At 52.4% G+C, this 12,478-nt stretch overlaps 1 protein-coding gene across 4 annotated transcripts in view; it reads left to right on the forward strand.

Annotated features, from left to right (window-relative positions):
- Window positions 1-12,478, forward strand: part of SGMS1 (sphingomyelin synthase 1) — a 110,500-nt gene that overhangs the window by 67,496 nt on the left and 30,526 nt on the right. For all 4 annotated transcript variants that reach the window (XM_053206822.1, XM_027049926.2, XM_053206820.1 and 1 more), the window contains exon 2: window positions 2,974-3,752. In XM_053206822.1, coding sequence (XP_053062797.1) covers window positions 3,148-3,752 — 605 coding nt within the window. In that variant the 5' untranslated portion in view covers window positions 2,974-3,147. The remainder of the gene's footprint in view (window positions 1-2,973; window positions 3,753-12,478) is intronic.

Consider the following 12,478-nt stretch of genomic DNA (forward strand, 5'->3'; position numbering starts at 1 on the left):
TTGAAAAACAAAGGTTTCTTTTCTGAGGAAATTTGGAAGGCTGTTTGAACTCGTGTGTCAGAATGATTGGGCTTTAAAAATGCCATTTGGAGGTGGCAGCTTCAGTCCCTATTTATGAAATGTCACCGGGGGCCCAGTCGGGTGTCAGAAAGCAAGCAGGACATTACCAGAAGAACAAGACATATTTCTTAGCGTAATCAGTAGCTTTCATTCCTTTTCCCCCATGAGGTCCTCAGAGCATGAGCAGCCCCAGGGAAGGTGGGCAAGGTTGTCGTTAATCCTATTTTCCAGAGGAAACTGAGGCTCGGCGAGGGTTCAGGACTTTGTCAGGAAGGGATGTAGCCAAGCAGGGGCCCGACTCCCGGCTCCCCGACTCACGTAGGCGGCCGTCTTTGTGGGCACACGAGCCGGTTACATCACGTGGTCGCAGGTATCGGCGCGGTCGGGATTCAGGGATGGGGATGGGATTGGGAAGGACCTGAAGGACCAAGGGAAGAAGACCTTGGACTTGTTGGAGCGGAGTCGATGGCGGGGTGTGCGCGCTGGGGGTGAGCGCCGGGACGGCCTCGGGGAGGGGACAGCGCTGTTGTCCTCTTACCAGGGGAGCCGTCTCTGTGTCTTGCTGCGTCTTGAGAGTTCCTGTGGCTGTCAAACTGCTGATGTGACTCACTTTTGTGACATCTGTGTTCCTCCATCTGCGAGCGTGTCTGACGGCCTCTAGTGTCTCCTACCTTTGGCTGTTTTCCTGTTTTAAAGGTTATTAAGCCTTAGGAGGAGATTATCCGACAATTTCCTCATCAGAAAGAAGTGAAATCACGAGTTGGCATGGTCTGGTCTCTGTGGTCCCCCGTGGGTTCCCCTCTGGCCGGGGAAATGAGGAAGCCACAAGAAAAGCCCTTTCATCCCCTTGGGCCTGAACGTTCCACCAGGATTTCTTCTCTAGAGTTCTTGTAGCCACTCCCACGTGCAGAAGGCCCCCTTGCCTGTTACTGTAACTCTGCCGGGGAGTATCTGGCGAGTTCCCCTCTCCTGTAGGACCTTCCGGCAGGACTCCCATGTGGCTTGTGTCTTCTCGTCACCGGGCGGGACTGGCGACGACCGATGCTCTTCTCTAGTGCTTTTCAAATGGCCAGAGGTCCACTTTGGTTTCATGTTTCCCTCTGAAGAATGCCCACCGCGTCCTCCTTGGCCATCCAGATGGTTTTCAAGCAGTTTGCAGCGTCAGTAGCAATGTCCGTAGGTCTTACTTTCCACGACCCCGTCTACATGCCGATAGATGTAAGGGGCATGCCCTGAGGTACTGAGCAGAGGTCGAGTGAGCACCTCCCAGCCCTTGCACGGTGAGTATGTGGATGTTCAAGATGGCAGCCCTCCCGCCCTCACTCGTGGTCTCGTGGGTGAAGTGCAGACAGACACTTGCCACAGGCCGGTGGAACAGCAACGTGGATGCCCAGAAGAGAGAACACCCAATGTTTTTGCAAGGTCTGGAATATCTTGAGCTGTGCTGCCATTTGATTGGTTGTTATGGGGGTGGAGAAACTGGGAGTGGATGGCTGTCCACCTTGATTCCAGACTCTGATTCAGGGTACGGTAGAGACGAGTTTGGACTTTGGAATTGAAGACCTGAATTTGGGTCTTGTTTGTGCCGTTACCAATGTGCTCCTGGGGGAGTTGACAGGGATCGCTGGGGAAGAAAAGTGGTGGTGAGCAAGCCTCAGTGAAGTCAATTTGAGGAATCGTGGTAACCCGGTTTTGGTCCTGGACGATTTCCTGGAGCCTCTGACTCATGCACAGTCCCAGCTGCCAATGCATAGTGCTGGCCCTCGGAGAGGACGTGCACTTCCTAGACTTCATTTGGATGATTTCTAAAGCGCAGAGCATTTTGTCAGATTATGATTCTACGAAGCATACTCGGGAAACACGGTCATGACTCATTTCTAGCCATTAAACCTATTAATCTGTGCACGTTTTTTTTGTTTTGTTTTGTTTTTGTTGTTTTTGTTGTTTTGTAGTTAGCACCACATTCACCTTTTGAGAAACAAAAGTTAGGCAGCTCTTGGACAGGGTGTTTCCATGGTGAGGGAAAGTAGACGTTAGCTATTGGATAGGATAGAAAATTTGAGAAAGAGAGAAAAAGGATATGGGATCTCCAGACCCCTTCTAGTGCTCCAATTACATACGACTTTTCAAGGGAATACTTGACTGTTCGTTTCACAGATGAAGGCGCTGTTGACTCAAATTATGCTTGGTCTTCCGCCGACCGCCGTTATTTCGCTAACCACGATCGGTTTGTTCCAGAACGCGGTCTTTACTTCTAACGTGTTGTTTTGGATTTTAAGTGATTGTTACAACACTGATACATGCTGATTACAGAAAACCAGCTGAGAGTAGAGTAGAAAATGACCCCACATTTGGAAAAAGGGATTCTTTGGTGTTTTTTTGCGTGTAGGACTCTGCAATTGTTGGACCAGATGCTCTCGAACCTCAGCATTTCTGTGATTCTCTTGTGTCTCTGTGACGTTGCAGTGGCTTATGTACGTTTGAAGACATTTCTCCACCAGGTAGTTTGGTAGATTCGGCCGCGTTATTTCAGGTTATCTCAGAAAGTAGGTAGTAAGCACAGAGGGAATCCCCAACCTATACCGAGGCATATCCGGAGCACTGTTGGATGCTGGCTTAGAGAACATTCTTCGGTATCTGTCCGGGTCTAACCTAATGCTCCTTCAGGAATGATGGGCCAGGGAGACCCTGGACCAGGCCCTGCGGCCAGCTGAGCCCTCCCCGGCAGGTGGTTCTCCGGGTGCAGCCAGTTGCAACTTCCCCGGCAGGTGGTTCTCCAAGTGCGCGGGGCACCTTCCCCGGTAGCCGGTTCTCGGGGCGTGCGCTGTGCCTTCCCCTGGTGGCCGGTTCTCAGAGCGCGCCCCCAGGGACTGACGTGCGGCCCCCTCCTGACTGTGTCTCTTGCCTCCGCAGAAGGAAGACCCCCGGTGCACCATGAGGTGAGCGCGCTCGGGTGCCCAGAGCCCCGGAGAGCTGCGTGCGGGCTGCGGGAGCGGCTCCGCGCGTCTGGCCTCGCACGTCCCCGGCATGAGGCCGGGCAGCATGGGTGCGCCGCCGCGGGACCGCTGACCCCCGCCCGCCGGGACCATGAAGGAGGTGGCGCACTGGTCCCCCAGGAAGGTGGCAGACTGGCTGCTGGAGCACGCCATGCCCGAGTACTGTGAGCCCCTGGAACACTTCACGGGCCGGGACCTGATCGGCCTGACCCGGGAGGACTTCACGCGGCCGCCCCTGTGCCGCGTGTCGGCCGACAGCGGGCAGCGGCTCCTGGACATGATCGAGACCCTGAAGGTGGAGCAGCACATGGAGGCGCACAAGAATGGCCACGCCAACGGGCACCTGGGCGCAGGCGCGGCCGGCCCCGGCCTCCAGGCCACGCCCAACGGGGTGCCTAACGGCTACCGGAAGGAGATGATCAAGATCCCCATGCCTGAGCCCGAGCGCTCCCAGTACCCCATGGAGTGGGGCAAGACCTGCCTGGCCTTCCTGTACGCGCTCTCCTGCTTCGTCCTCACCACGGTGATGATCTCGGTCGTCCACGAGCGAGTGCCTCCCAAGGAGGTGCAGCCCCCGCTACCGGACACGTTTTTTGACCATTTTAACCGCGTGCAGTGGGCCTTTTCTATCTGTGAGATTAACGGCATGATCCTCGTAGGACTCTGGTTAATTCAGTGGCTGCTCTTAAAATACAAGTAAGTGGGAAGCGAAAGCTCTGGGCCGCGGCGATTGGAGTGGGTGGGGGAGTGGTCCGGGGGGCAGGCGTCTGGTGCGGGTTATTGGGCAGTGACGCTCAGCAGGAGAAAACCCTCGGACCCCTCCGGAGGGCACAGGCTCCTGCATCACGGAGGAGCCACCCAGCGTTGGTGCCATTAACCCCCCAAATAAATCGTTGACTGACCCGTGTGCCGTGACGGCTGCGTGGCTTTTCCCACGCAGGGTCACACACGCAGACCCTCAGCAGTAGGGATTTAAGGACGTCTCACACCCAGAACGCAGGACAGCCGTTCCAGGGTGGCCTGGGCTGTTGGGAAGACGGCACCCTCGGGAAATGACTGTGCGTGAACCCGCACGGCTTTCCACCGTCCAGAATTCACAGCACTTACAGTCACGTGGGGCTGTTCCACTGAGGCTTCTCAGGAGCTTGCACAGGCACCTCCTTTTGGTTGCCACTGGGTGCCAGGTGGCTTTCGTGTCCTAGGCTGTGCACTCAGTACGGACCCCTCGGGCGAGCTGGTTCCCCGGGCCCACAAAACCCACCTTGCCCCCATCGTCGGCGTCTGGCTTTTCCATTAGTGGAACGTTTTCGTGTTGCATGCGTGGGAGCTGGGAACCGATTTGCGACTGTGTCCAGCGGACTGCGTTTCATGACCCCCAGTGTGGTTGAGTTCAGTTAAGGAGATCATCTGAAATCAAGGCAACCAAGTGCAGACTGAGAGCCTGTGCTGAACTTTTATCCAAGAAATGATGAGTTTTTTTCCTGGTATGTTTTCTTATTAATTCTTATATAAAGATAGCATTTCTTATAAATTCTGTATCTGCCCGTGGAAGCGAACGCAGTTCCCCACCACGTGCCGGGAAAGAAGGGCCTTACCCCTTTATAAGGGAAGTTGTTTAAGTTGGCCGGTGCCGACTTTGGGGTTGGCCTGGCACTTCCACAGTAAACTGGGTTTGAAATACAAACCGTGGTCTGGGCTGCATTTGATTTGGCGGAAGACTTTCGTTCGCTTCGTTGTAATAGGCTGAGTAAGCAGGAGAGGCTCTAGAAATGTGAGGTGCTGAGAATTTACTTAATGCGTTTTTTTTCAGCTGCCAGACTTCACATCTGCTTTTGACGTAAAAGCCCATGAGAAGAAAATGCCAGTAGGATTTCTGGGTTTTGTCTGATCTTTGTTATTTTGTTTACCCTGAGTTTGTTTTCTGGTTTTTTGTAAAAATTCGCACATGCAAGTAAATGATTTACTGCCCCAGAAGGAAACCCTGCAGATCAGTCAACACTGTGTACAAGTTCGAATCTTTAACTTTTATTTAACTAATTTTTAGTCAATTAATTTTTTTTAGGACCGTGCCTTTTCGATACTGTGCTCTTGTTCTGGGACGTGTCCCAACCATAGGGCTCATTTCTGCAAAGTGTGTTGCTATTTACATTCCTCTGGGCTGGGACTTGTCACACCTGTTTCTCTTGAAGCTTTCTGATTCTATGTTTTCCTGGTACTTCCTGCCACTGCTGCGGTCCCTTGTGTATTTAACTTTCTCAGCAGCTGCGGATCTGTGGGTGCCGGCCCCCCACCGAGCCCCCAGTGAGCCCCCACATGCTGGATGTTGTGGGGGAGTCTCTAAGTCTCCAGAGCTTTGTTTTCCTCACGGATAAATTAAGGGCCTCCTAGTCTAGAGAGTTTCTGTTATCCTGCAACTGTGTTTTATTCGTTTCTAACATGGTTCCTTTTTTTTTTTTTTTTTTTAAAGTCTGTTTATTTTCGAGAGGGAGAGCACGTGGGGAGGGAACGGAGAGAGACAGAGAGACAACCGCAAGGAGGCTGGCCCCCCTTAGTGCAGAGCCTGGCGCGGGGCTCGAGCTCATCAACTGCCGGATCGCGATCTGAGCCGAAGTTGGACGCTTCACCAACTGACCCCCCCCCCCCCCCCCCGCACTGGGCACCCCTGTTTCTGACATTATTGAATGGGCCAGTTATGTTTAAACACTGTTAGCCGCAGAGCATTTTTTTGTCTGGAACACATCCAAATAAAGATTCTCTGAAGTCTTCTCTCAAGATTCCATGTGGGCAGCTGAGGGAGGCCGGCTGTTGTGACAGTCCAGCCCCTGTCCTGCTCTCCGTGTCCTTCCTCGGGAGGCCTCTCCTGAGCATGTGTGGCACAGCGGGTGCGTAAGAGGCAGGAAGAGCAATGGAGCAGGTGGGAATGAACCGGCTCCCTTCCCCTGGCCCGCAGGAGGAAGAGGAAAATGTTCTGTAGAGTCTGAGAGACCCCTTGTTTCCAGTGTGTGGCTCTTGTGGGGCAGCGGTTTTATTTATCCAGTGTGTTAGGGAAGCGGATCCTTCTGGTTCTGGAACGTTCTATGTAACAGAGCTAACTTGTCACTCTGTTTGTGCTCGACTCTCCTGATTCTTGCCCGGTGTCCCCAATGTGCAAGGGGTTTGCCGCCTAAGAGCACATTTTACACAGCTCCCAGGAGTGAGGCCCGTTCAGCCAGTCATTCCCACAAGGCGTTTGACTTTCAGAGTGTCGAAGCCCTTCCGGGCGCCTGGGGGGCTCAGTCACTGGGCATCCGACTTCGGCTCAGGTCATGAACTCACAATTCGTGGGTTCGAGCCCCGCATCGGGCTCTGTGCTGACAGCTCGGAGCCTGGAGCCTGCTTCGGATTCTGTGTCTCTCCATCTCTCGGCCCCTCCCCTGCTCATGCTCTATCTATCTATCAAAAACAAATAAACATTAAAAAAAAAAAAAGGTACTTAAAAAGAAGCAAAAGTAATTAGGACACATGAGAGCTGGTCTCAACAGGGTGCTGTCTTTGTGAAAATGCATCAAGCTATAGTTATAACTTGAGCACTTTGCTTTATCTATTTATGCTATACTTCAACAAAAAAGTTTACATTTAGAAACCAAAATACTGGGGTGCCTGGGTGGCTCAGTTGGTTAAGCATTGACTTCAGCTCAGGTCGTGAACTCACAGTTCGTGGGTTCAAGCCCCGCTTCGGGCTCTGTGCTGACAGCTCAGAGCCTGGAGCCTGCTTTGGAATTTGTGCTTCTCTTTCTCTCTGCCCTCCCCCACTCGCGGTCTCTCTCTCTCTCAAAAATAAAGATTTAAAAAGAAAAAAAAGTCTCGGAGCCCTTCAAGGCATCAGCCTGTTCCTTCCTGCTTCTGTATCTTCCACTCCTCAGGGAAGGATCAGAGGCTGAAGCCATGGAGGATGATTGATTCACTGAGAGGTAACATCACTAAAATTTGGGCCACACCCTGTGATCACAAGCCCATCGGCAGGACGCGTGAGGTGCAAACCTTGACATGATATTGACACTGAGACGCGTGCTGCCCTTCTGTCGCCTGTGGGTGTCCTTTACTGTTAAACAGAAGTTTAACTTAAGTAGTTTTTTACTTAAAATATTTTTTTGCCTCCTTAACACATCCCCCTCAGGTTTGTATGTACGTGTGTTTGTATATACGTATATTCACGTGGGATTTCCGTGACATCGCTAAGCGGAAGATAATAGTGCCCGTCCTTCGAAACTTTTTCTCCTTTTTTTTTCTTTGCTTATTTACTTATTTACTTATTTATTTATTTATTTATTTATTTATTTATTTATTTACATCCAAGTTAGTTAGCATATAGTGCAACAGTGATTTCAGGAATAGATTCCTTAGTGCCCCTTACCTGTTTAGCCCATCCCCCTTCCCACAACCCCTCCTGTAACCCTCAGTTTGTTCTCCATATTTAAGAGTCTCTATTGTTTTGTCCCCCTCCCTGTTTTTATATTATTTTTGCTTCCCTTCCCTTGTGTTCATCTGTTTAGTATCTTAAATTCTTCATATGAGTGAAGTCATAGGATATTTGTCTTTCTCTGACTAATTTCACTTGGGATAATACCCTCCAGTTCCATCCACGCAGTTGCAAATGGCAAGATTTCATTCTTTTTGATTGCCGAGTAATACTCCATTTGTGTGTGTGTGTGTGTGTGTGTGTGTGTGTGTGTACACACACACATACATACATACATACATACATACCACATTTTCTGTATCCATTCATCCGTTGATGGACACTTGGGCTCTTTCCATACTTTGTCTGTTGTCAATAGTGCTGCTATAAACATGGGGCGCTTGTGTCCCTTCAAAATAGCACACCTGTGTCCCTTGGATAAATGCCTAGTAGTGCAATTGCTGGGTTGTAGGGTAGCTGTATTTTCAATTTTTTGAGGAACCTCCACACTGTTTTCCAGAGTGGCTGCACCAGCTTGCACTCCCATAGCAGTGCAAAAGGGTTCCTCTTTCTCCACATCCTGGCCAACATCCGTTGTTGCCTGAGTTGTTAATCTTAGCTATTCTGACAGGTTTGGGGCAGTATCTCATTGTGGTTTTGATTTGTATTTCCCTGACGATGAGTGATGTTGAGCATTTTTTCATGTGCCGGTTGGCCACCTGGATATCTTCTTTGGAGAAGTGTCTACTCATGTCTTTTGCCCATGTCTTCACTGGATTATTTGTTTTTAGGGTGTTGAGTTTGGTAAGTTCTTTATAGATTTTGGATACTAACCCTGTATCTGATCTGTCATTTGCAAATATCTTCTCCCATTCCATCGGATGCCTTTTGGTTTTACTGATGGTTTCCTTTGCTGGGCAGAAGCTTTTTATTTTGATGAGGTCCCAATAGTTGATTTTTGCTTTTGTTTCCCTTGCCTACGGAGACCTGTTGAGTAAGAAGTTGCTGGGGCCAAGATCAAAGAGGTTTTTGCCTGCTTTCTCCTTAAGGATGTTGATGGCTTCCTGTCTTACATTGAGGGCTTTCATCCATTTTGAGTTTTTGTGTATGGGGTAAGAAAGTGGTCCGGGTTCATTTTTCTGCATGTCGCTGTCCAGTTTTCCCAGCACCACTTGCTGAAGAGACGGTCTTTATTCCATTGGATATTCTTTCCTGCTTTGTGAAAGGTTAGTTGGCCATATGTTTGTGGGTCCATTGCTGGGTTCTGTATTCCATTCCATTGATCTGAGTGTCTTGTTTTTGTGCCATGGAACTTTTTCATCTTTAAAATCGTGCATAATGTCGTCTCCCATTTAGAATTGGACTTTGAAGCCATTGACTAGGAAAAACTCCCTGGAAATCTCTGCATTTGTGTCAGACTTGCCTGCAACAGGTATCCCTTGTTTTAAGAAAGCAGGACAGAGAACATGTCACCCCTGACAGATGTGGTAAGGGTTCCTCACGCGGGGTTGAATCCCAGCTAACACGGTGGTGCCCGTGTGTGATACGTGTAGCTGAGCCCCCGGGACCTTGTGAGCCCCCGACAGAGCAGAAGGTCAAGGAGCAGGATGGTAGACTTTCCCAGTCAGTCAAGGGTCTCCCAACCCCCAGAGAAATGCTTGTGGCTTAGAGCGGCATCCTCAGGTGCCACAAACTCAACTTGTCCCAAACCAAGTCACCATCTTTTTCTTCCGGTCCTCCGCGTGCGTGGGCAGTGGCATTGTCTAGAAGCCTACGGCGTGTCGTGGATTTGCCTAGAAGCCTGTAGCGTGTCGACTTGCATCACACAGACAGCCACTGCATTCTGGCGAGTCTGACTTCAGGTTCTGTACGTCTTTCTGTTGCTGCCTAGTGATGTGTTGTGGGTCCTCAGAGGGAGGTCCTCAGCATGCAGTTCGGGGTCCTTCAGGGTCTGGCCCCAGTCTGTCCTGCCTCATCTCTGACTACCCCACTCCAGTTTCCTGGGAACGCTCCATGCCCCCATCCCAGTGCTTTCTCCTCGTTGAGGGTGGTCTCCCTCGCTGCCGGGTTTTAAGTCCCTGAGGGAGAGGCCTCGGTCCCACTTGTCACTCATCTTTAGGCCCCGCTGCCGGGTACGGAGAGTGACACACAGAAAGTGCTCATTTCAAGTTCATTTGTTCCTTCAGCTTGTCTTTACTGAGCAGCCTGTTAGGTGCCAGGCACTGTCACAGACCCTGAGGCTGCAGCAGAGGCCCCGGTGTCCTCGCGGAGCTTGTATTGTGGCCAGCGGGAAGCAGGCAGTGAGCAAATGAATACGTGATTCCAGGTAGCGTTGAGGGAAATGGAGGAAAATAGAGAAAGCGCTGTAACGGGTTAGCAAGGGGATGACGATTTAGATACGGTGATTAGAAAAGTCAGTTTAGGGGCTCCTGGGGGCTCAGGCGGTTGAACGTCCGACTTCTGCCCAGGTCACGATCTCACGGTCCGGGAGTTCGAGCCCCGCGTCAGGCTCTGTGCTGACGGCTCAGAGCCTGGAGCCTGCGTGGGATTCTGTGTCTCCCTCTCTCTCTGCCCCTCCCCTGCTCACGCTCACTCACTCTCTCTGTCTCTCTAAAATAAATAAAATAGTGAAAAAAAAGAAAAGTCAGTTGAGCAGACACCTGAACCCAAGTGAGGGGAGCACCCTGCGGTGTTGGGGGCAGGAGCCGTGCACACAGGAGACGCAACAGGTGCAGCGGCCCCTGGGCTCACTGGAGCAGCAGCTCAGGGCGCGTGCGGTCCGCTGAGCTGAGAGGAAGCCGCGACTCAGACGGTCAGCCGGGTGTGGACGGTGGGCGAGCGGGGACGTTGTGGGCCACGGATAAACAGGATGCTGCTCTGAGTGTGGTGACAGGTCGTCAGAGGAGAATGACGCGAACGGGTCACGTCATAAAGGAGTCGCTCCGAGGGGCGCCTGGGTGGCGCAGTCGGTGAAGCGTCCGACTTCAGCCAGGTCACGATCTCGCGGTCCGTGAGTTCGAGCCCCGCGTCGGGCTCTGGGCTGATGGCTCGGAGCCTGGAGCCTGTTTCCGATTCTGTGTCTCCCTCTCTCTCTGCCCCTCCCCCGTTTATGCTCTGTCTCTCTCTGTCCCAAAAATAAATAAACGTTGAAAAAAAAAAAAAAAAAGTCGCTCCGGCCACAGCATAGAGTGGACGCGGCCGGTCGGGACGCATCGCAGCAGCCAGATGGACCGTCGCCATGACTTAGACTCACGTGACATTTGAGTAAACCTTGTTGGTCTAGAAGCCACGGCTGCGAGTACATGTGGGCTCCCGTATGTTTTATAGCCACAACACTGGCTTCAGCTGCAGAATTTCTCATATAAGGCTTTCAGGTCTGTCTGTGAACTGCTGAATTTTATATAGCATTTAATGAGGAGCTGGAATTCACTAACGAGCTAAGGAGCTCTCACTAAGGAGCTCTCGCCGCCTTGCTTGAACATACCCAATCACACGTTCATCCTGACAGGTGTTTTCTCCTGTGGCTTCTTTTGGACCAGATACTTGTCTAAAAGGTGTAGTGCGAGCCCGCTGGGGCTGGGGGTGGGGATTGTGTAAGAACGAATTAAGTATCGCAGGATATATTATTGGCCCCACTGCCGGAGAGAAGATCTGAAGAGAAAAAGGAGCCACTGGAGAGTTGGGTCCTGGAGCGCAGTCGCAAGAGCTCAGTGCTCGAGACAGCCTGGGCCTGCCGTAGAACATTCCGGCATAAAGAGTTAGAAGGTTAGAAGGAGTCACAGAGGGAGACTGCCGCCATGGGTCTGTCCTTTGACGGTTGGGGCCAAGACGAAAGGCGAGGAGGGAGAGGGTGCCGGCAGAGCCCGCTCAGGACCGTCTCTGGGGCCTCGCTGACCTACGGGAAGAGGCAGGTGCAGTTTTCCCGGCCGGCTTCCCCGGGATGGCACCCAGGGCACCGGGACGGCATTCTGGATGGCGACAGCAGCGTGCGGGCGACGTTCAGACCACGCGGGAAAGGACTCGTTTCGTATTCTGTCCTTTGATAAGCGCTCTGGCCTCGCGGGCGGCGTTGATCAGGAGGGTCATGTGCCAGCCTGAGGACGCATCCGCAGCCTTCACCTCGTCCCGCGAGTGGGATCTAATCTCCCGCCGATGAGCAGCCACTGTATTTTGGTTCGTGTCTTACTGCACAGGCTGCACCCTGTGCTACAACATTTACCGTCTGTTCTGCCCCCTTCTTGACTGCCCTGCACCCCTGCTGCTCCTCACGGGTAGTTAATTGGATCTGAGCACTTACCTCTTGGCTCTTCCGTAGTCCCCAGGGTCCTTTATGGCCACGGTTACTGTCCACGTCTGGCCGGGTCTTCGGTGGTTGTGGTTAAGCTTTTCAGAGCTCTGCGTTCAGAGCGTCTGCGATGAAGCTTGTGCCCCCATGTTCCCAGGCGACAGAGTTCATTTTCCAAGTTCCAGGAGAGCCCTTTCTTGAGGCCGTTGCCCGCTGCTGTAGACGGGCCTCGTGCTGAGGACCACAAGGCTGGTCTGCTGGGACGTCCAGACATCGTTCTGTCGATCTGTTGGTCAGGAGGTCCTGCAGACGGTGGCCTGCCAGGGCCCAGCACCAGCACGGCCGAGCCGCGTGGGGGTTCTCTTCCGCCCGGGCACCGTCAGTTTCTGAAAGGGTGTGTTGTCCAAACTCCAGGTATACAGCTCAGAAGGACACACATTCCCCCATGTTGGTGCAGTGCTGGAGTTGGGGCGGCGGGGGACACCTGGCTCATTTAATTGACTGGTCGGCTGTCGTGTTCTTTGTCAGCAGTGAAGCAAGACGAGGGCTCAGGGACCCGCCTTCCCGCCTTCGCCCCCCTCTGCACACAGGCTGCGTCCGGGACGTGAGCCCCCCCCATCTCTTTTCTTTTGCACCTCCCGTCCGTGTGGCCAGCACTCAGGGTCGCCCCGTTCGAGTGGCACATTCCAGACCAGCTGA

The sequence above is a fragment of the Acinonyx jubatus genome, chromosome D2 (genome assembly GCF_027475565.1).
Source record: "Acinonyx jubatus isolate Ajub_Pintada_27869175 chromosome D2, VMU_Ajub_asm_v1.0, whole genome shotgun sequence".
In the NCBI taxonomy this organism is placed as follows: Eukaryota; Metazoa; Chordata; class Mammalia; order Carnivora; family Felidae; genus Acinonyx; species Acinonyx jubatus.